Source organism: Oryzias melastigma, linkage group LG12 (assembly GCF_002922805.2).
Source record: "Oryzias melastigma strain HK-1 linkage group LG12, ASM292280v2, whole genome shotgun sequence".
Lineage (NCBI taxonomy): Eukaryota > Metazoa > Chordata > Actinopteri > Beloniformes > Adrianichthyidae > Oryzias > Oryzias melastigma.
In genome coordinates, this window is record NC_050523.1 from 22,889,068 (window position 1) to 22,911,342 (window position 22,275).

General features: G+C 38.0%; 1 protein-coding gene across 16 annotated transcripts in view; it reads left to right on the top strand.

The window, feature by feature from the left end:
* Nucleotides 1–22,275, top strand: part of cacna1bb (calcium channel, voltage-dependent, N type, alpha 1B subunit, b) — a 212,020-nt gene that overhangs the window by 88,874 nt on the left and 100,871 nt on the right. For all 16 annotated transcript variants that reach the window (XM_024298888.2, XM_036214639.1, XM_036214641.1 and 13 more), the window contains 4 exons: nt 3,650–3,837; nt 19,501–19,604; nt 21,079–21,194; nt 21,275–21,364. In XM_024298888.2, the coding sequence (XP_024154656.1) occupies nt 3,650–3,837; nt 19,501–19,604; nt 21,079–21,194; nt 21,275–21,364 (498 nt within the window). The remainder of the gene's footprint in view (nt 1–3,649; nt 3,838–19,500; nt 19,605–21,078; nt 21,195–21,274; nt 21,365–22,275) is intronic.

Consider the following 22,275-nt stretch of genomic DNA (forward strand, 5'->3'; position numbering starts at 1 on the left):
ATTTAAGCCGTATTCAGAATAATCTGAAGAATATTGGAATGCTGAGTAAACACAAAGACCTCTGCAGGTGAAGGAAGCGGCACGGCTGAGCTGAGCTCTGTGTAATAATGATTGGGGTTTAAACTAAAGGGGATTGAGGGAACTATTTAAGCACAGCAGCTGACTGTCTGTGATGGTTTAAAGCCAGGAAAAGCATTAAGTGTTGTTATCTAAGTGTAGCATTACAGTAATTAACCAAAACAGTCAGGCAGCCGGGATGAAATTACTAATTGTGTAATCAAGCGGTTAATATTGTCATTAGACTTTCTTTTCCTTGTTCTCTGTTTCCTGAATCTGATGGTTGTTGGAAGGACAGCTTTATAGCGAGTGTGTGAGCTGTTGTGACGGCCTGCAAATATATAGTATGGCTGTTACTGAGTCATTTGCTCACAGATGCTGCAGGTTTTAAACAACTGCGCTGCCTGTGTATGTTTTATTGGGAAAAGAAGGAAGGAAGTGACACAAGAGAAGACTCTTGTGTAATTATTCCTCACTGATTATCATTGGGAGCAGTTAGGCCGATGTGAGCGAGAATGTGTGTCTGCGTGGAGCTCAGTGATGGGAGGTCAATTTTTACAAGCCTCCTGTTTTTATTACAAGCAATATTGGCAGCATTAAAAATGAGCGTGTCTGTTAATATTTTATAATAGCTCAATTGCTATTTGAAAGAGCAGGCCTTTGAAAGAACAGGAAACAGCTCAACCTGTTATAGAGATGATAATTAAAGCTATAAAATCTCAGAACACAGGAGTTATTAAACTGGTTAACCCATTTAATATCACATTTATTAGGTATAAACTGTTGTCAGGCTAAAAAGATCAGACCAGACCTTTTGCATTTATTAAAACTTTGGACATGCACTATGGTGCCTTCATGGGGCTGCAGAAATGTACAGCACTTGGTTGTCCTCGATCAGGCGTCTGCAACATACATTTTTTTATCCTTTAATGCTAAAAGAGCTGTTTGGTCCAGTTTCTTACAGATCAAAACCCAGTGAGAGCCTCAAAACACCACTTCTTTAAAAAAAAAGAAAAGCTTTATGAAATATTAATTCAGATTGTTTGCATTTTTTAAAGGGGGCGTACTATGAAATTTCTATTTTTTGAGCTTTTAAATGCATATTACTGTTCCTTCCTCCCTACAAAGAACCCCAAAGCATATTTTGATCCATTCATGCATTTAAGAGTAATCCTCTAAAAACCTGCACTCTAAGCAGCAGCCCCTCCCATACCCACAAACACGAGCAGGTTCTCACATGCTGATGTCACAGAGTGAGACCGCCCCTTTCAGGAAGAGTCTGCTCTGACAGCACCGCTCCCAGTCTAACAACAACACCCAATTTCTCCTCAGAGCTAGCGGTGATCAGCAAAAAACTGTCATTTCAGATCCAGAATACCGAATATCTTCTAGTTGTGTCCACGAAAATAACTGTTTCATAAAATGTTGTCTTTTAGTGTTCTAATCATATATATGAATATAGTTTATTCTGAAAGGCTTAAGAATGAAGACATTACCTGAACAATAAAAGTGTTAGGTTTTCCAATGAACAACAACTTTAGCTTCTTTACTCTTGACAGGTTCCTTTCAAAATAAAGTACATCCTGTTTGCAGCAGCAGATTAATTCAAAATGCAAGATAATTAAAGACAACATTCTCCATCATAATTAATTTGGTCTGCCTTCATTCTTTTGTCCCCTTATAAAAAATAAAGACGTCAACATTGATGTAGAATCCTTTTTTTTTTTTTTTTTTAATTTTTCCTCTGAACAATAACTAGACATTGTTGTGCAACATAGATTAGAACAGGAATAGGTAACTCCAGGCCTCAAGGGCTGCTGTGTCTGCATGATTTCCAGATATCTAAGCTCTATTAGAACATGCCAGAGCAGGGGATGTTGGAAAACACGCAGGCCTGGAGTTGCTTATCCCTTGATTAGAATATTTGTTTATCTTAAATACAGTAGCTAAATATTTTTTCAAATTTCAAATTTTTTAAAGTGAAAGAGGATAGATAAAAGAATCGTGCATGCCACTGGAGCCTCAGGTTCCAGACCCCAGTCTTAGAGAGTCCTCTCAGAATGACGATTGTGCTCTTGGATTTGGTTTTGTCAGTTTTATGTCCGCAGTTCTTGTAATGATTTCTTTTCAAGTTTCAACTTCTGTCATTTACACCAGGTTTAGTATAGAGATCACTCATAGCTGTCTTAATTCCAATTAATTGTCCTCAGTGAATTTCAATTTCTGGTCATCTGCTCTGTCACTCCTATGATCCTCCCTTTGTTTAGTCATGTTGACGTTTGCTTATTTATTCATATTTTATTAAATGCAAGAAAAGTCAGTCTTCTGCAGTTTGGGTCTGACATCAGCAGTTCCTGACACTCATGTTCGACCAGATGAGATTAGACCTCTTAAGGCTGGCATGGCCAAATCAAACATATAAACAATGCTTGTAAAAAGAAAAAAATGTACAGGTGTTTTACTGAGCTAAATACTACAAGAAGTGCATAGAAGTTCAATGATCCACAGCTGTGGAGCTGGCTACAAGAGCAGAGGAAGTCCAAAAATATCATACTCTGAGCAGCTGCAAATCCTTAACCATCAGAATTATTCTAAACACCCTCTGCAGTTCTCTGTCTTATTGAATTATGTGAGAACATATATGTTTGAAGAGACTCCTCTGAATGGCTAAAATCTTGTAATGTCTAAATTCTGTAGTCAATGCTGAAATGGGACTTCTCAGTACAAAACCCCTTGAAGTGTCTGAGTGTATGAGTGAGATGCTTAGAAGTTCAACACACCATCAGCTGGATGCTACACAACACGTGAATCTTTGCCCCTTTCCACTGGTGTGTTAGCTCTGGACTGATCCTCAAAGACCTCTGGAGGCAGCAAAACATCCTTTAAAGTCCCATGTCGTGTACGAATTCCCTCCTTAACCCCTAACTACTAAAAATCTATATAGTGCAGGACTATATAGTGCCCTGGAGTTTAACGATAATTTCGACACAATGCTCACTACTTTTCTTTCATTTTTCTAAACACTGAATATGACGTCGCTGATTTCACGAAGGGAAAATCAAACAAATACAAACATTTCGTAATGTTTATTGATGACTCCACTGTGTTCTAATGATAAAAATGTGGATAGTATATTCAGAAATTACGTTTAAACTAAACGTTTACATTAAATCGATTTTTAAAAATTAACGAATTAATCGCAAACCTGGAAAAAATGTATAATGATTAATCGCTATTTTTTTTTTAGCCTCAGTACCGGTATTTGCTGACGACTTATTATTTGCGAATAATCACAATATAAAATCACACATGAAACTCTACATTTAGAACATTTATTTTTAATTACTGCTGTCAATCAAATACAAAAAAATCTGATTAATCGCACTTTTGTGTTGTGATTAATCACAATGTTTTACCATTTTTAGACAACATGAAAGAACCTGTCTTGTTTTCTAGAATATAGTTTCTGCAGAGCGGCAGTAGTTCTCCGTAGTTGCTCCTCTGTTTTGGAATTAGTCTGTTCAAAGTAAATGTCTCCCTCTTTAAAATGCACATGAAGAATCCAACCCGTTCCTCTTACTTCTATGTCCAGGTGAGAGAGCAGCTGACTGGCCTTGTGGTCAGGAACCTCCAGCCAGGACTTGTCCCAACGGAACCCACTGCCGAGAGTACTGGACTGGACCCAACTTTGGTATCACCAACTTCGACAACATCCTGTTTGCGGTGCTAACTGTGTTCCAGTGCATCACCATGGAGGGCTGGGTGGACATCCTCTACAGCGTGAGTGGACACACACAAAGTGCTGCTGCTCTGTTTTCTGCTGCTGAATGAAGACGGTCACGGAGTGACAGCAGTCTCATGTTTGATCTCAGGCTCTTGTAAGTCTGTGTGGGTTCTGCAGCAAAGTGTATCTATGTTGAATTTGGTTCATGAATCACAAATATGTCTGATAGATGTTTAGATCCTACACCACAAGGAATTATTAACCAGTGGCAGCTTTAAAGTATCTATGTCACTCATGTAGCCATGGTATGGACTTAAAGTGATGTGGTTGGTTATCTTGGTTCTGGTCCAAACTTCTATTTGTGAAGAAGGTTTCTGTCATTCAGCCTGAAGAACACGAATCAGACTAAATCTGGACCTCCAAGTCTCTTGACAAATGTCCTAAAAAAAATTGGTCAAATGTGAGGCTGAAACTCAGCTCTTAGTTTATTGTCACGCCAAGATTTGTAACTTTTAGTCTTCAAATCAGCTCTTCAGTGACCTTTACTCCTTTCTGCTGGTTTCTATCCATCTATCAAGTTTGACTGCATCCAGGAGTTTAGCAGCTTTAAGCAGCCTCAAAGACTCCGATAGTCCATGATGTTTTCTGTATCATCTGCATAACTGGGATATGAAACATGATGGGACACACAAGAAAGACCAACACGTGTGGAAAAACTTAAAAAACTCAAAACAACTCAACAGAAACAGAAAACACACCAACACTGACAACCAGGAAATAGTGCTGCACAAAATAACTACAGTATTTTTTGACTACAAGTTCCTCTGGAATAAAAGTTGCAGAATAACAAAAACACATAATAAAGAATAAAAACTCAAATGTATGTTGTGCTTTTAGGAGAAAATTATTTAATAAAATACGGGCACAAGAAAGGACGTTTCATCTTGAAGTCCTAATCATAGTAATGGAATAGACAATAGACTGAAAATAGGTTTCACTACTGTATCTGAGGGGTATCTGGCAGCAGAAAAGATGGCGGCTGAAAAGCATTAGCTGGAAGTCAAAAATCAGAAAATCAGCCCCCCTACACACACACACACACACACATCACCATCACCCCACCTCCACCAACATATTTCGGTCAAAATGTACTAGTTTTTGGTCTTTTTGGTCTTCAAATCACTTAATCCATTGAATATTTCTGCCACTTAGGAACAACTCTGTCAAGGCCAGCGCTTCTTCTTCTGTTTTGCTGCCAGTATTCTGATACACGTACCTACAGTGCCCTCTAGTGGTCGTTACTGGGAAATGAATGAACACATGAGTCTAAAGAAAAAAAATCAAATATAAGTTACACCCGTGTAGGCCTATAAGTCACGGCCCAAGCCAAGCTACGCAAAAGAACGCGACTTATAAAATATGCCAGGTGCAACCTGTGACTGATCCTAGAACTATTGAACCTGTTCCATCAAGGAGTCACTTCTCACCAGCACACAAACAAAACCAGAAATTAATTACAGAAAACAAAAGATGCAAGACACAAATCATGACAGTGATGCTGTCCAAAGCATGACCGAGGTTTGTCTATTTCTTAATTCCTTTTGGGGTCACTGGTTGCTAGAGCCTATCCCAACCTCTTAAGGGCAAAGGCGTGGTACATCCTGGATTGTTCACTCGCATGGCCTGAATGAACTACACCTTCAAAATAAAACAAGGATAGTTGATTTCAGAATAACACTTGGATGCATTGAGCTCTAGGTTTTTAAACTTATTTGATAAATAGAGTTCAAACATTGAGCTGTTGTTATTTTCTAAAAAGGTTGAGTCAAAAAAAGTGTAACAGTGATGACTGCTACCAAAAAATGGGTCAGTGGGTAAACCAAGGCTTCTGTTCCCCTTACCGCTCATACGAAGAAGCTTTATTACATAAACGCCGGCTCTGGTTTGTTTTGACCCGGTCTTGATTGGACCTTATGAAAACAACATACTTGAGAGGAAACAGGGAACATGAACCCCCCCAGGATAAGGGCAGGCACACATAACTAAAAGTGAATCCTGTTTGGGACCGGCTCACTACTGTGGTCTAACCTGCTCTTTTTTTTCTAGATAAAAAAACAAAATTTGACAGAAATATTTTCAGCAAGGCAAAACATATCAGTTTGAAAGGTTGGAAATTCGATTGTGGAGCAGATCAGGAAATGTGTTTTATCATTAGAAATAAGATGGGAATCCTAAAAATAACAGATTTTTAGAGATTTATGCTCTGAAACGACATGAATCAGTGATGGGTTTGGAGTTAGTTGATTCAGATGTTTGGTTGGGAAGGCTGATGCTCTTATGGAACGTCACTGTATTCTTTTTTAGTAAAATAAGCATATAAAGAATCTTCTGTTTTAAATTCAGTTTCTTGAGTTTTAAAAATGGCTCTTTGTCTTTAAAGTGTGTCTGAAGCGTAAACTTTCCTTACACAGACCCGTGGGGGGTGTTGTGCTCAGTGTCTGGTCTACAGTTAGATAGCTGGAGGTCTCGTTCCTAATGGAAAAAGCCTCCTAGTCACAGCTGCAGTCAGGATTACATAAAAGCAAAGTCAATGAAAAATGTCTTTTGATACAGTTTCTGTTTTTCTGTCTTCTTAGAGGTAGTTAAGGAAATGAGGCTCCTGCCAGACAGTTTTCTGCATTTGGGATCTACAAACTGCCATTCCCAACACTTGAAGTGTCTCTAATTGTTAATTAGTAAACAACAGTGTATATTAATAACAAAGAACATATCAGAATCAACCAGCAAGTTGGTCAGATGTAAAAAAAACATACCATCAGAAGACCAAAAACTGCGAGAACAGCAGGTAAAAAGAAAAAGTCAACAGAGTTTAACAGGCTAATAAAAGATTACCAAAGTTCAAAGCAGACATCCAATGCAATCAAGATATGAACCAGTAGAAATCTGTTTCAGTGGATTGAAACCTGCAACCTGAGCTGTTGCTACAGACATGCACAAACCTTGGTGGGATGGAGTCGTCTTTGCAGCTCAAAAGGATGTAAACGAGAGAAGAACTGGGTTTTCATTTGTTGGACTGGCTTCAGAATATGGGATTTGATGGATGATGAGTCTTTGATACCAGTACATAAACATAACACCAAAAGTGTTAAGCCTATAAAAGTTTTGCTGAACCAAGAGCTCAGCTTTTATTTGTTTAGTATACTTAAAATAAAAAAATAATGAAGGGAGTAGATTTTACATTTTAAAATGGGGTCAAATGCATCAAATGCGTGAACTGCAGTTGTATGTTGATATTTGGAGCGAACAGGTGTGTTGGTACCATTTGAGTGTGTCTGTAGACAGGCCCCGCCCCTTTAGATTAACATTCACACCTGACAATAATGATGATACCTCCTCCTACTCCCATGACCCCTTTTTTCTCTCGTCTTCTGTACTCTTATCTCCAACATCCTGTTTCTCTTCATTTTTTTCCCTCTGGTTCAACAAGAAATACATACAAACAAAGGTAATAAGAATAAAGTTTAGCCTCAAACACAGAAGGGGTTTAAACAAATATACTCCTTGTGTGTCAGAAGATTTATTGCCCCCTATTGCAACAGTAAAATTAGACAAGAAGCCTTCAGCTGTGATCTGTTTGCTCTGCTGTTTTACAGGAAATGATTTAATAACTCTGGATTTAAACTTTTAAAATGTAGCCAATTTCATCCATGAAAACTTCACTTGTTGGAAACAGGTTTATTGTTTTAATGAAGTTGTAAATATTAAAAACTTAACAAGAAAAACACTTCACTTAGGCGGCATGCAGGTTCAGAGTAATACTATAAGTGAGTCTGAAAATGCTAGAAACAGAGAACTTTCAGCAAATTGGTGGAAAACATCACCAGGTAACTAAACCTGAATGCAGCACAGCAACTCCACATTCAACTCCAGCCTCACTTTAGTGTTTATGTGATTTAAAAAGTAAAGAATGCACTAAACATAACTCCTAGCCTAAATCATTTTGACTTCCGTTCATATTTCTGGTCTTTAATGGGCAGATCTAATTGTTCCTTTCCCCTAGTCTTTTCTGCCATGTTCATTTTTCATCTTCTACCTGGAACTCGTCTCCTTTCTCCGTCTTCTTTTCTTCTTTGTTCTCTGTTTTACTGCAGACGGCTGCTAATTGGCCTCGTGCTGCAAACCGCTCCCTGGTCTGTTCTTCTACTTTTCAATCTCCTTCCTCAGTTTCTCTTTAACTATGTTCTTAGAATTGAAATAAACTGGAGTAATCCAAGGCTTAGAGTAGACGAATGATGAACTGTTGAAGCCTCAAAATGTCTGAATTTACTTTTCTGCTAATGTTGACCATGACAGGGTCAGAGAATGTCCTGCAGGTGTGTGCTTTTGCCCCTTTTCCAGCAGACATGGAATTTTTATATTTATCAACATTTCACAATTTACTCTATGTCATACTAGTGTTATAACAATTCAAAATGGGAATAAACACAAAATTTGATTTTTAGAATTTTTTGTGAGAAAAACAATTGAAGATAAACAACAGGTTTTAAAGTTTACATTTGTCCAGTTTAAAACTATTGACAACAACATTTGTCTCTGAGTGTTCAAAAACAGTGTATAAAATGTAAGAATATCTACAGACAATTTTAGTCTCACAGGGTAATTCTGTTCTCTTCAGCTACTCAGAGGAAGTTTCTGTCTGGGTTTTTATCTTTTTTTTTTAATAGTTTGGATTAATTCTGTCAGACCTGCTCCAATTGCTCACAGTGGCTTCAGTTTGAAGGACGGATTTGTCCTTCTTGTGATTGTTCTGGACCAAAAGTGTTTTCAGGCTCTGCAGCTCCAACCAGTGACTCCACTTCTGGAAGGTCAGAGTTTGTTTTTTTGTGGGACCAGGGCAACAAAATGTTTCAACACCACAAGAAAAGTCCAGCTGGCATGCCTGAGCTTACAGATCCCAACCCTTCTGCTCCCTCTTAATGAAAGCCCTGGAAGGAAAGAAACTTGCTCTCTCCACTTACCTTCCCAAATGTAGTTTTTCCGTTAAACTTGAAGATCTTCAGACATTTAATTAGGTCTCTACAAGCCTAATGTCAAGTTTGAGCAGAAAATCTGCCACCTTTAAATGAGTCGTATCCCGTCACCATCACTGTCCACTTTTATGTCCTGGCTTTTAGCACAACATGAGACTCATGCTGTTTTATTTTATTGCTTTTATTATTTTGATTTGACTTTATTGTCTTTTTTATCTTGTGTCTTTACTCTGTCTTTAGTGTTGTTGTTGTTGTTTTTTTGTTTTAGCTGGTTGCATTTTGAAAGTGTCATATAAATAAAGTTTATTGATTGATTATAAATCTTATGGAACTATAACCCTAAACTCAGCAGTGACACCCGGCTGCTGCTGTGGCTCAGGAAGAACCTCGTTTGTTGTTAACAAAAAGCTCTGAAGGTGAACACGTCACAATGGATGCAGGTTCTGCAAAGCATTGTGGGAGAACAACAAGCGCTCTGGTGAAAATGGTGTTTTTTACATGTTCTTTTAGCATTTTTTTTGATGATGAAAGACGTATATAAAGAAAATGATCGTATTTCTGAATATTTCTTCGTTCAAATTGTAGTGAATGAAGAGCAACGAAAGAAAAAGACATTTTGTTAAAGCCTGTCGCCGTGACGTAAGTGTCGGCACCCTGCTCTGCTTCATTCTGATGCATCCAGTTGTAGACAAATAGATCCATGAACGTCTTTGTTTTCCTCGTCTGAGCTGGAATCTGGATCAACTGCAGCTACAATGTTAGGTTGGGGGTGTGAGGGGCTGCAAGATGTAGATGAAAGGAGTGTAAACAAAGGGATGATGGGAAATGGGAGCAATCTGAGCCAGTGGTCCTGCCCACAACTCAGAGGGAAAACTCAGATGAACTGCTGCCACTCTGCAGGAACTGTAGCTTAGAAAACAACATAATAGTTTTTATTTTGGCTAAAAACGACGTAATCATAACTAAAAGACTACTGGGAACACTAAAAACAGACCCCAAAATGACTAAAGTGGGACTTTAAAGATTTACGCAGAAGGACCGCATGACGTGGTGGTGCGGACCCTCCATACGGAGAAAGCTGGATGATGGAGTGAGTCCATGGACATGTAAAACGGACAGTTCCTGGAAAAGAGCGACTGCTCTGCACCTGAACCACTTCTGTAATTAGACGGAGGGAAAAAGAAAGGGAGTGCCAGTGTGCCAGGTTTAAAGGCCCAGAGGCAGCAACTGTGACACCTCCCACAGCTTCTCCAGCCTCATTATTTCACAGTCTTTCACTGCTGCTAAGCACAAATCCATTTTATGAGAAACTTTTTGGTGGATTCTGGCTTTTTTTTCCCTTTCTGCTTAAAATCAATTAGATCCCACTTGCATGCCTTTTTAAATAAAAGCTAATACGATCCAAGCCTTTTAGAGTGTAGAGTGAAAGCAGAAAAATGCAAATGTATTCTGGTTTTTCCAGAAAGAAAAACTTAAAGTTACAATCATTGTGAAAGTCACATTCAAAGGATGTGAGAGGTTTGGGTAGTAAAGACAGGTGGATAAATCATGAGGACGACGCTTTTAGGGTTTCCCACAGAGACACTGAGGTTCATGTTGTCTGCTTTTGTTATAGTCTGGACATCTTAGTATCACTGACTGTATATGAGTGCTGGACCGAATGAGTGTGACGTCACCCAGAGAAAATAGCCAACTTACAGTTACAACAAAGTGTGGTCAGTTCACCACGTTTCTGCAATATGAACGCTGCCATGTTTGAACCAGATGACTAATGTATTTTAGACATCCTTTCCAAATAGATTTACATTTATCAAGTTCCAACTGGAGCAAACATGTCAGGTTTTTCTACTTTAGGCACTAAACCGCTTCGTCATATTATGGTAATTACCTTTTCATTGACCAACAACATAATGCTCAGAAAAAATCAACTCTTTTCAAATTTTTACCCCAGAATATGTGGAGTTGCTCTGTGTTAATTGCCCCACAAAGTCTCCAACAGTTTGTAACTCCATCTTTTCTTTTGTCCAGGGGTTGCAAAATATCTTATAATATTCTGCCATCCGTACTTTCTCTAAAGCATCAAGTTTGTAGTTTTACATCAGTTTATTTATTCTAATATATATATATTGATACATGAAAATTAAATGGTAAATTTAAAAGCCGTGAGCTGCTTTGATATGTTACCTGTTCTGACAAACATGTGGCTCCGGAGCCGCAGGTTGCAGACCCCCGATCAAAGGAAAGTATACGAATGTACGGATTTCGGAAAGTGCACATCTCATTTGCTTCATTGCTGAATTCTTGTTCAAAAATTTGTTTTTTAAACTGTTATGCTCTTTAAAGGGCCCATACCATGATTTTCTTAAGCCGTGCAGAGTGAACTATATCAATATATATGATCATATATGACCTGTGGAACACTAAAAAACAAATTATTTATCAAATATTAGTTTTTTTTGTGAGTTTTTTTTTCGATTCCTGCATGTCCCCAACCCCCCAAATTAAAAAAAAGAAAAAGAAGAAAAAGATGTGTGAGAGTCAGAGATCCTGGAGAGTCACGGACAGATTTTTCATGAAACAGTTGATCGTGTGAATTCTGAGGAGAGAAAAAGTGCAAAGTAAAATATTTAAGACCAGACTGTCATGTCAAGGATCAGAGGGCTAATCAGCCTGATCAGGGTTGATCAGAATGAGGCTGAAGTCAGACCTGTCAATGGGGGTGGGGGTGTTCCTCCTCTCTGATTAACACTAGATCAAACTGGAACAGACGTCTGCTTTCATGGGTAATCTGGGATGAAAGCTTGGCACAAAAAACAACAAGAGGGCTGGATGTTTTTGAAAGAATCACCGTGATTACACTCCAAGCCTAAAATCATCACTGAACCATTCCTGAAAAGTTAAGTTTGTGATAAACTCGTATAATTTCGTAGTTTTCTGCAGCGTCTGACTACACAAACTTGGGGCTTCTTTTGATGGACGGGGTCCTAATCCTGTCCATTGTAGAAAACGACTATAATGGACACAAGTCTGTTACAGCGAGGAGACTGGCTGTAGAAGGTGTGTATCTGTGTGTTGAGTTGTGACGGTGGGTTAACCTGACTGACCTATAACCTCGTCTGAAGAGGATCAAACACACGTTCCTTTGTATTGTTCCCATGAAAGTGCAGTTTTTCTCTCTTTTTTTCTTTGATTTCAAAAATGTTCATCTCTTTAAACAATAACCAAGTGCAGCTGCGGCCTATGGCCTGAAGTAAAGAAGGAGTTAGCTTTTGGTAGCTCGAGCTCTGACCATCCAATCAGATGCGATTATGACATCTTCTGTCCTCATGAAGCTACAGAGACTTTAACTCAAATTCTGATTGGTTGAATCGACGTAAATGTGTTTAATCCATATATGCCTCTGGTTTAATGAGCTGTCTGAAGCACTGACTGTATGAGCGTAAGGCAGACTTTCATGAACCTAGAAACAAGTGATGTTTAAAATCTGGATGGTTAGAAACTTTCATGTAAAAAAACAGTCCAAAAGCAGGGCAGCCGGGGAGTAGGAATGAATCGAAAATACATTTTGGACAAATATATATATATAGCATTTGTGATTTAGATATGTCAGATAATTTTAGGCCTTCACTGACCTTTGCAGACCTCGACAGTACACCACTGGCATTTATAACAGTCTTAGCTCTTTTTATTGTCTGTTGATACAACAATGACTGACACATGAGTCTGTCATGACCTAATATGTGGAATTGAAGTTAAGCCTTTAGATACAATATTTTCTTGTTTATCGTGTACTAAAATAGGTGAAATCAGAGAAATATAAGATTATGCGGTAGATGTTTTTATACACTTTTACATTTTTCTAAGACAGAAATTAACATTTTACTCTCTTGTTCAAACCCTGAAAGTTCAAACCTTCATTGAAAAATCAGTCAATTATTACAGAATTCAAACGGAGATCTTATTATGAATGCATTCTGTACAGGAGACACAGCAGGGGGAGATTGATTGAGTAAAATGAGTAAAATGTTTAACTAACAAATGTGTGTGTGTGGGGGGGGGCTACCCTATCGGTAAGTGCTCTCCCATGAAATGAGCAGGGGTTAGTTAGAGAGAATGAGGAGAGATTTTCATCATAATGATGTTGGCTGTTGTAACTCACACTGTTCTGTGCAGTTCATGTTACACATTCTAAACTGGAGCACAGATGAAGAAACAAATTGTGGTGATTTACATAAACACAGATATTTTCATTATTTAATTAAATTATTTTAACAGGAGGGAACTTTTGGCCTTGAGTAACTTTTCCCCATTTTCAGCATTTTCTGTTTTGACTAGATTCCTACCCAGGATCTTAAGCCTTTGTTGATGTCAGAGGTCAAAGGAGACCCTAACTCAGATAAACACTGAGCCTTGACTTGCAGTGTGTACGCTGCTGCAGCTCTCAGCTTCTCCTTCAGTAGTGACAGTGTTTTAGCATCAGTACAATCTGTCTGTGTGTGAGGGTGGGGGGTTCTCCACTTTAATAATGTGGTAATTTTTATTTCATGGCTCTTGATTTTATTACACCTCTTGGTGATCCGACGGTTGCCATTAAATGAGTAGCTAATTATCTCAGAAGTTCCGTGTTCAGACTTCCCACTGTAAGAGTTTAGATAATTGCATCTCATAAAAACAGATTTGCGGATTTCTCTTTTGACTGTTTAGCATTTATAGAGTTTGAAGAGATGATATCATCTGCATACAAAGAATAAAATACAAGGGTTTGTTTGAAAATGGAAATTTGACTAATTATTCTCAAAGTAAGTGAATCCTGTTAAATTGGAAGCTAAATTAAATGTTGAGAACTACTGAATAGAAATAGAAACGATTTAGAATACGCTATGCATAATATAGACCAGCCAGCCCTGATGTGATCGCAGTTTGACAGTTTACAGCAGCATATACCTTCATACAGCCTGCAGTCACTAGTCTGTGTTCACACTGGGGCGTAGCTAACGGGAACCTCGCATGTGTTGAGGCGTTTAAGGAAAGGGGATCACGTCTCAGACGGCTTCTACCTGACATGGAAAATTACATTGACAAAATTTTAGAAACACAACTAACAGGTTATAAAGATAAAGACAGCGATAATTAGACGTGTCTTTGTAATTTTCTAAAATATGAGCAGCCAGTGCTGAACGTTTTTTTTTTTTTTTTTTTGGCCACACGGACCTGGAGGAAAAGTTAAGGTTAGGATTACAGTTACAGTTAATACAACAAAAGGTTTCCAATCACAACTGCATTGCAGCTCACCGCGCTCTAGCTGCATGACAGCTAAGGAGAGATTAAAAATGTGCGACCAGTTACAACATTTAGATTTGGATGTACTTAAATTACATAAAACAATGCAAAAATCTTCGTTGTCTGCTGAACCTGTGACGTGTCGCCAACACGAATTATCATCAGCCTTTGAGCTGGTCACATGTAATTAGGTGAAAATAAACTCAGCCTTAACAAGTTACCTTCCAAGTTTGTTATGTAGGATGATACAAAAAATTTTAATCATTTTTGCATTTTTATTTTGGAGTATTTTGCTAGAGAGACAATGTGCCTAACATTATTTATTGTTACTCTTGGTAGCTCCAAAAGACATCCTGTAAACTCCAAATACTCCACCTTTACCATCTAAACAACGGCCTACTGCCGCAACGACTGAGCAGTCATGTACCGAATGTGGAAGTAGGTCATGCATATAACACAGGGGTGTCAAACTCAATCGCACAAGGGGCCAAAATCCAAAACACACCTTAGGTTTAAACATTTTAACAAACACTCCAAAACTACATTTTTAACCCTTTAAAACCATAACGTTTAGCATAATTATGTATTAGATGTAAAGCATTACCTGCAATAACGGTAGTGTGAATGCTGTAAGCTGAATTTGGCCGCTGAAGATTCCATTGCTGATAGCTGAAGATACTGAAATTGATAGTTAAAAACGCTCAGGTTGATAGCTGAAATCACTGAAACTAATAGCTGAAAACGCTGAAGATAGTAGCCAGCTAAAATATTAGCTAAATGCCAAATTAGCCTAAAAATATTGAATAAAAAAACTTAGGTTAGTCAAAACAGCTAGCGTGTAGCTGAAATAATAGCTAAACTCCAAACAGCTTCAACAACTTAAAAAAAAAACTAAATTAACCAAAACAGCTATCATGTGGCTAAAATCTTAGCTAGACGCCAAAATAGCTTAAAAAAATGGGAAAAAATCCTAAACTAGCCAAAACGACTAGCATGAAGCTGAAATATTAGCTAAACTCCAAAATAGTCTAAACAAATCTTAATAAATGCCAAAATAGTCCAAAAAACTAAAAGAATGCCAATTTTAAAAACTTTAAGAAATCTTTGTATGCAGATGATATCATCTCTTCAAACTCTATAAATGCTAAACAGTCAAACTTTTTCTTTTTGACATAATTATGAATAATAAAAAGACAGGAATATCATTCCAGAATAAATTAACTTAAATAACCTAAATAACTTTCAATATTTTACTCTCCATAAAAATATATTTTGTCAAAATTATACAAGTCTAGCACAAGATAACATCGGGCCATTAATTACAATAAAATAAAATGATCTGGAGGGCCGGATCCGGCCCCCGGGCCTTGACTTTGACACACGTGCCATAGAATGTACATATGTCAGATGTAACTTTTTTACTTCAGGGGTTAGTCGTCAATGTTTAACTTGCACAGAGATGACAAAATTTACCCAAACAAACTTTATGTGAGGCTTTTTCTTACTATTTCCACACTGAAGAGTAACAGGTTTTTACATTTCTTACTACCGGCATAAATCTCAAACATTCTGCCTGCTAGAAATGATTACCTTCTGCTTTTAGGACCAACACAGTTGTGGAAGTCTCTCCTGCATGTCGTAGATTCATCACCATCTGCTGCTTTGATGGGATCGGCTGTCGGCAGCTTTTCTTTGTGTGTCTCTCCGTGTTTGTGTTTGTGTATCCATCGTCCTGGATGGTGATGCCGACTCTGTGAGCTGAGACTGTTCTGTCACCAGCAGGATGCATGACTCCACGTTTAGTGAGAGCATCTGTCTTTTCCTTCAGAGCCACATGGACTCAATAATCATATCAGAAGAACATTACCCTAAAGCTTGATTTATGCGTCAAAGTCTAGCTTGTGATTTGACCTTTCAGAGAAAGTGAAGATACTAGTCGAAGTGACTGCAGTTTGAACTGGGAGAGTGAGGATGATAGAGTGGGATGAAACCTTGTCAGAGAAATATATGTATAAAATATAAGTTTGGGCTGAAAATGAGCCTGCAGCTTCTCTGATTTGGCAAACAGGTAAAGAAAAGAAATATATTTTCTGTCAGTTGCTTGTTTAAACGTTGTTTAAAGTCCCAGGTTTTTCGATCCAGTCAATCATTGTTGTTTTATATCTCCTGAAATGAATCTGCTTTGAGACTCGTTGGCTTCTCGTGAAGGAGAAGACTGGTAAACCTTTTCCCTAAAATCCTCTCTGAAATCTGAAATTCAGCTGAAATCAGCTCAACCGAGAGTGAAGGGGAAAAGAAGTTCACTGAGGGTGATGAAATAAGGAGTCGACAATAAAACTTTAAAACATAAAAAAGATCAAATGAAACATAGAAGTGCTCCAACTGTTTTGGTTAAAGACACCCCAGCCAATGGCTGGGAGAGGGGCACACTCCAGCACACGTCTTCTCTGTTTTAAATGATTCAGCGACTCATGACTCTTTATGTTCTGCTCACAGGCCACCGTAGAAGTCTCCCAAATTCTCTTTTCTGTAAGAGGTCTTCATCAGTGCTTTTTTGATGAGCCGCTTATAGCTCATAAAACTGAACCTGGCTGTTTATTTATTTCTTAAACCACATTAAACAACATTACCCATCAGTAAATCTGCATTCTCTGTTGTTTTTACTAGTTCTTACAGCAAACCAGCAAATACTTTTTGGTAATGCTGGGCAGATTGCTCTACAGCAGGGGTGTTAAACTCAATCGCACAGGGGGCCAAAATCCAAAACACACCTGAGGTCACGGGCCAGACAGGATAAACATTTAGTGAACACTCTAAAAATACATTTTTAAACTTTGAAGCTGTAACTGTTTAACATGATTATGAACTAGATATATAGCATTTCCTGCGATAATGTTAGTGTGAATGCTGTAAGCTGAATGTAGCCACTGAAGATGCTAGTACTGATAGCTGAATTTGCTGAAATTGATAGCTACAAATGCTGAAGCTGATAGCCAGCTAAAATATTAGCTAAATGCCAAATTAGTCCTGAAAAACAAAAAAAAAAAAAAAAACTTTGGTTTGCCAAAACAGCTGGCATGTAGTTGAAAAAATAGCTAAACTTCAAAAAAGTATAAAGAATTGAAAAAAAGCCCAACTTAGCCAAAACAGCTAGCACATAAATATTGACTAAACTCTAAAACAGCTTAAACAACTGAAAACAGCCTAAATTTGCCCTAAACAGCTAGCATGTACCAGAAATATGAGCTTGATCTAGCAAAACAAAAAAAGCCTAAATTAGCCAAAACAGCTTGCATGAAGCTGAAATTTCAGCTAAACTCCAAAACAGTCTAAGAAAACGAAAAAACTACACTAGCCTAAAACAGCTAGCATGTAGCTGAAAAATTAAGTCAACACCAAAATGGAAAAAAAAATTTGAAAAAATGCCTACATTTATTCAAAACAGCTAGCATGTAGCTGAATTATTAGCTAAATTTGCAAATAGACTAAAGAAAATCTTAGTAAAAGCCAAAATAGTCCAAAAAGCTAGCTGAATGCCAATTTTTAAAACTTTAAAACAAAGTTTTTAAAAATAATTATAAATAATAAAAAGGAAGGGATATTATTCCAGAATAAATCAACTCAAACATTAAATAACTTTCAATATTTTACTCTCCATAAAAATATATTTTATCCAATTACACAAGTTGATACGTGCTCTGAAATATCGATAGTATCAATCTCCTCTGATCGATACCAGCCCGCAGTTATTAAAAATAATGTCGTGATTCTGTTTTATGTTTATCAAGTGATAAAAAAGGGAAACTTCCAAAAAACGTTGGAATTGATATTGATATCTGTATTGATATTGGCAATATTGATTGGTATTGAATCAATCCCCAAATACTTGGTATTGCCCAGCTTTACTTTTTAGAGCTTTTGTTGCTTTTTAGACTCAAAATAAACCTCAAATTGTATATTATAAATAAATACAGGGACATATTGTGCTATCAATCCAGTGTACCTCCACCCCCCGACATTCTAAACAGGAAGTTCCAAGAAGCCAAAATCCCATAGAATTCTACTGAGAAATAAGCAGTAATTCTATTTGTCAGAATAACCATTCTTGCTCTGGTTGTATTTTTAAACATATTCTTGATAATCTTATTTTTTTCATAATTTTTCTTTATTGGAAGTTATTCAGGTTATAAACTGACCAATCAGATGGCTCAGTAAAAGCATGTGGTGCCCGCTGGCCTTCACGTCAAACGTTTGAAACAGTTGACAAATTGTCCTGAGCCCACGTTTAGAGGTAGGGGTGTGGCCTTCCAAGAAGCTCTCTCCTGATTGGTGGGAGCGGTTGCAATGACTCAGACTAACTCAGACCGATTGCTGCTGACTGTGACATCTGGCTCCAACATGGCAGGGTCCGTACTGCAAAAAAAATGGAGACAAAATTGACTTAATTTGGTTTGAACCAGAAGTGATGATGTCACACTCACTCAGTCCAGTTCTCTAATACATTCAATAGTCAACTTGGTTTTAGAGCCTGCTTGAATCTCACTTCCTGTCCTCAAACCAGAACATCTGGGTGTGTTGATGCAGAAGATTAATACACAGTTCTGTTCATATTCATCATAATGGAGATGACTGTTTTACACCTGTCTTTTTTCTCCATGATTTTGCTGTAAAAAAGACGTATCCTTGAGGGTGCAGCTCCGGCCATTGTCAGAAAGTGACTCAATTCATTCCCACTTTAACTAAATCTGTCATAATTCACCCCAAAGCAGAGACGACTTGTACTGCAGTGATGAAGATGCTGTTTCTTTACACAGGTTCCTGTTTTGCAGAGATAGAGAAGTGAGGTTTGTTTTTGGGAGCTCAGCCAGATAAAACTTTAATTATGTTGTCAGAGTGAACTGTTGCTGATCTCGCTCTAATAGAAGAAGTTGGCAGGAGTTTTTCTACAGTCAGAACGGAAAAGTACGCATGTGAGGCAGCGGAGAAAAGCCGGAGAAGTTATTATTCCCTGTCTGCTCACGCCGACTCCTTCCAAACTGAACATCAGTCAGTCGACCTCAACGCTTTCTCCAATTACTTCCCCCAGCTTCAATTAAACATGCAATTTAAACGGTGGGAGCAGGCTTGAATAAGTCATGTTTTTTGAGTAATTACTGGAGAGTTTGCTGATGATTTGTTTGTTTTGTTCGAGTTCAGGTTTGTGTGCAGCTGTTCTTGGTGGAGTATTTCTAAGAAACTGCTGATGAAAATCACATGGAGCTATTACTGATTTATTTAGATGACATCATTGATGAGGGGTGGTAGATTTTCGCATGGATCTTCTTGTGCTTTTCACACTTTTCATTTCACAAAATGAGTCTAAAAGTCAGTGTTTTTGCAATATTTTGCTGTGTTTCTGTGTGTTTTTAGACCAATGATGTGGTTGGAAACACGTGGAACTGGCTCTACTTCATCCCCCTCATCATCATCGGCTCCTTTTTCATGCTCAACCTGGTGCTTGGTGTCCTTTCAGGGTAAGTTCACACACCGAATAAAAGAAATTGCCCATTTAACATGAATATTATTGAGGTTTTCATTTAAAGAGGAGGTACGAGTGTTGGTAATAGTAACTGTTAATGCTCTTGAACATAAATCTGTGCGTGGAAATGATGGGAATACCTGCTCTCATTAGCAATGTGCTGCCTGATTGGTTTTTGCTCATGTGTAAAAGTCAGAATCATCCCACAGGTGAGCTCCAGCATCAACATCTGACAGATGAGAAGTCTACATTTTTCAATCTTTCTTCCTCTTGTCTTTCGCTCACATCGTGTCTGACATGAAGAGACGTCTCTCTGTGGCTTTGATCATCTCGATCACTCCTGGATCTGATGGTTGAGCATCTCTGTGTCCGGAGTCAGAAGGAGACGCAGTTTCAGTACCATATATTGAAGAAGTCAATAAATGGAAAGATGCAAAAGCTTTACAGAAACAATTAAAGAACATGGTTATTAATCAAGAAGCTTCTTCCACCTGCGAGAAGCTTAAAGTAACTTCCCTCCATTTGGTTTTGACTCAGTTCCACAGCTGACTATTTTCTGGAGATCTTAAATTGTGCTTACGAACCATAAATAGTATGACAGGTTTTTTAGGTCTTACACTACATGGATTTAATAACTAGTAGCAGTTTTAACCAATTCTGTGTCTGACTGGAAGACGGTGTGGGTACCTGAGGACAACAATGACCTGCTAGCTTTTCCTGATTCTGATCCAAATTCTTACAGTGGTGTTTTGAATGAGCTATTGAGGTGCATTCACATGGAACACGATTCAGCTCCAATGTTAATCAATGGTACAGGTGCCCTCTGAGGCAAATTGAAGCCCCGCGGCACGATTTGAGCGACGGGCACGGCGCGAAGGTCTGCCAGCAGCAAGATTTCAGTGGGGAGGCGCGAATTGGGCAGCGCAGCCAAAATGTAAATACCTGACGTTTGACAGGTCGCTGCGTCGCATCAGAGACTCGGCGTTAGGCGTGTAACCTTTTCAGTGACTCGATCAGCGGGTAAAATACTAGTGCAAAGCGAGCGTTTTTGTTGTGAACTTCCATCTTTTTCCTTTACCCGTTTGAGGTTTGCTCATCCAGCTACTGTCATACAGACACAGCCCCCTGTACTGGAAAAAACATTTAATAACCATCACAGCCCAAACATGGAGACATGATTACTGATAATTTTGATGAACTCTTTAAAATAAATGAACCTTATTTCTTAACATCGTATGTGTCTACCATTCATTCTAAGTGAGATATCCACAGACTGAGCTGGTAGCTCCTCCCACATGAGGAGGCCACTTTACTATAATGTGACCTTCTAGGTCACGTTATAGTCGATATATTTAAAATACAATATATTTAAAATACAAGGTAAAATTAGAATTAAAAAGTGCATTTATTAAGATCACACTGGTTGTTGATTCTGCTAAAAAAAAAAAAAAAAAAATCTGTCTCAACAGCGAATTTGCCAAAGAGCGAGAGCGTGTGGAGAAGAGGCAGGAGTTCCTGAAGCTCCGTCGACAGCAGCAGATCGAGAGGGAGCTCACCGGATATTTGGAGTGGATCTGTAAAGCAGGTTAGCCTCTGAAACAAAGTTAGAAGATTTAAACAAATGTAACCAAGTGATGGGAAATCCTTTTTTTTTTCTCTGCGCAGAGGAAGTTTTACTGGAGGAGGAAGATGAGATTGCAGAGGAGAAGTCGCCGCTGGACGGTGCCTGGTACAAGAGGAAGCAGAACCTTTCAGGTGAAAGCAAGGGAGTAATGTCTGTTTTAGTTCTGCAACATGAGAGGACTGACTGTAATCTAACAGAGTACCACTCTGTTTATTTTTTAATTTAGTGTAAAGGCATTTTCAGTGGTCTTTTAATTTAAGTCCTGCTACAAACAATTATTTTAATAAACTAATCACAGATTATTTATCCAGATTAGTCGACTAATCTGGTCATGAGCAAACTGGATGTAAAGCACACATCTTAACCATCATTAGCTTTAAACTAACTGAAAACTAGATGTATAGAATTACCTGCTATAATGCCCGTTGGAATTCTGTAAGCTGAATTAGGAAACTGAAGATGCTAGTGTTGATTGCTGAAGATGCTCAAATTGATTGCTGAAAATGCTTAATTTGAAAGCTGGAAATGCTGAAGTTGATAGTTGAAAATGCTAAAGCTGATAGCCAGCTAAAATATTAGCTAAATGCCAAATTGGTCAAAGAATAAAAATGTGAAAAAAGCCTAAGTTAACCAAAACAGCTAGCAAGTAGCCGAAATACTACCCGACCTCCAAAATAGCCTAGAAAACAAGCCCAAAAAAAGCATAATTTAGCCAAAAATAGCTAGCATGCGGCTTAAATATTTGCTAAACTCCAAAATAGCCAAAAAAAAGAAAACCCAAATTAGCCAAATATAGCTAGCACGCAGCTGAAATATTAGCTTAATTCAAAAACAACCTAAAAATCAAAAATGTCTAAATTAGCCAAAATAGTTAGCATGTAGCTGAAATATTATTTAAACTCCAAAATAGCCTTAAAAAGCAAAATATACCTAAATTAGCCAAAATAGCTATCATGCTGCTGAAACATTTGCTAAACTCCAAATTGGAATAAAAACTGGTAAAATGTGTAATTTAGTCAAAACAGCTAGCATAAAGCTAAGA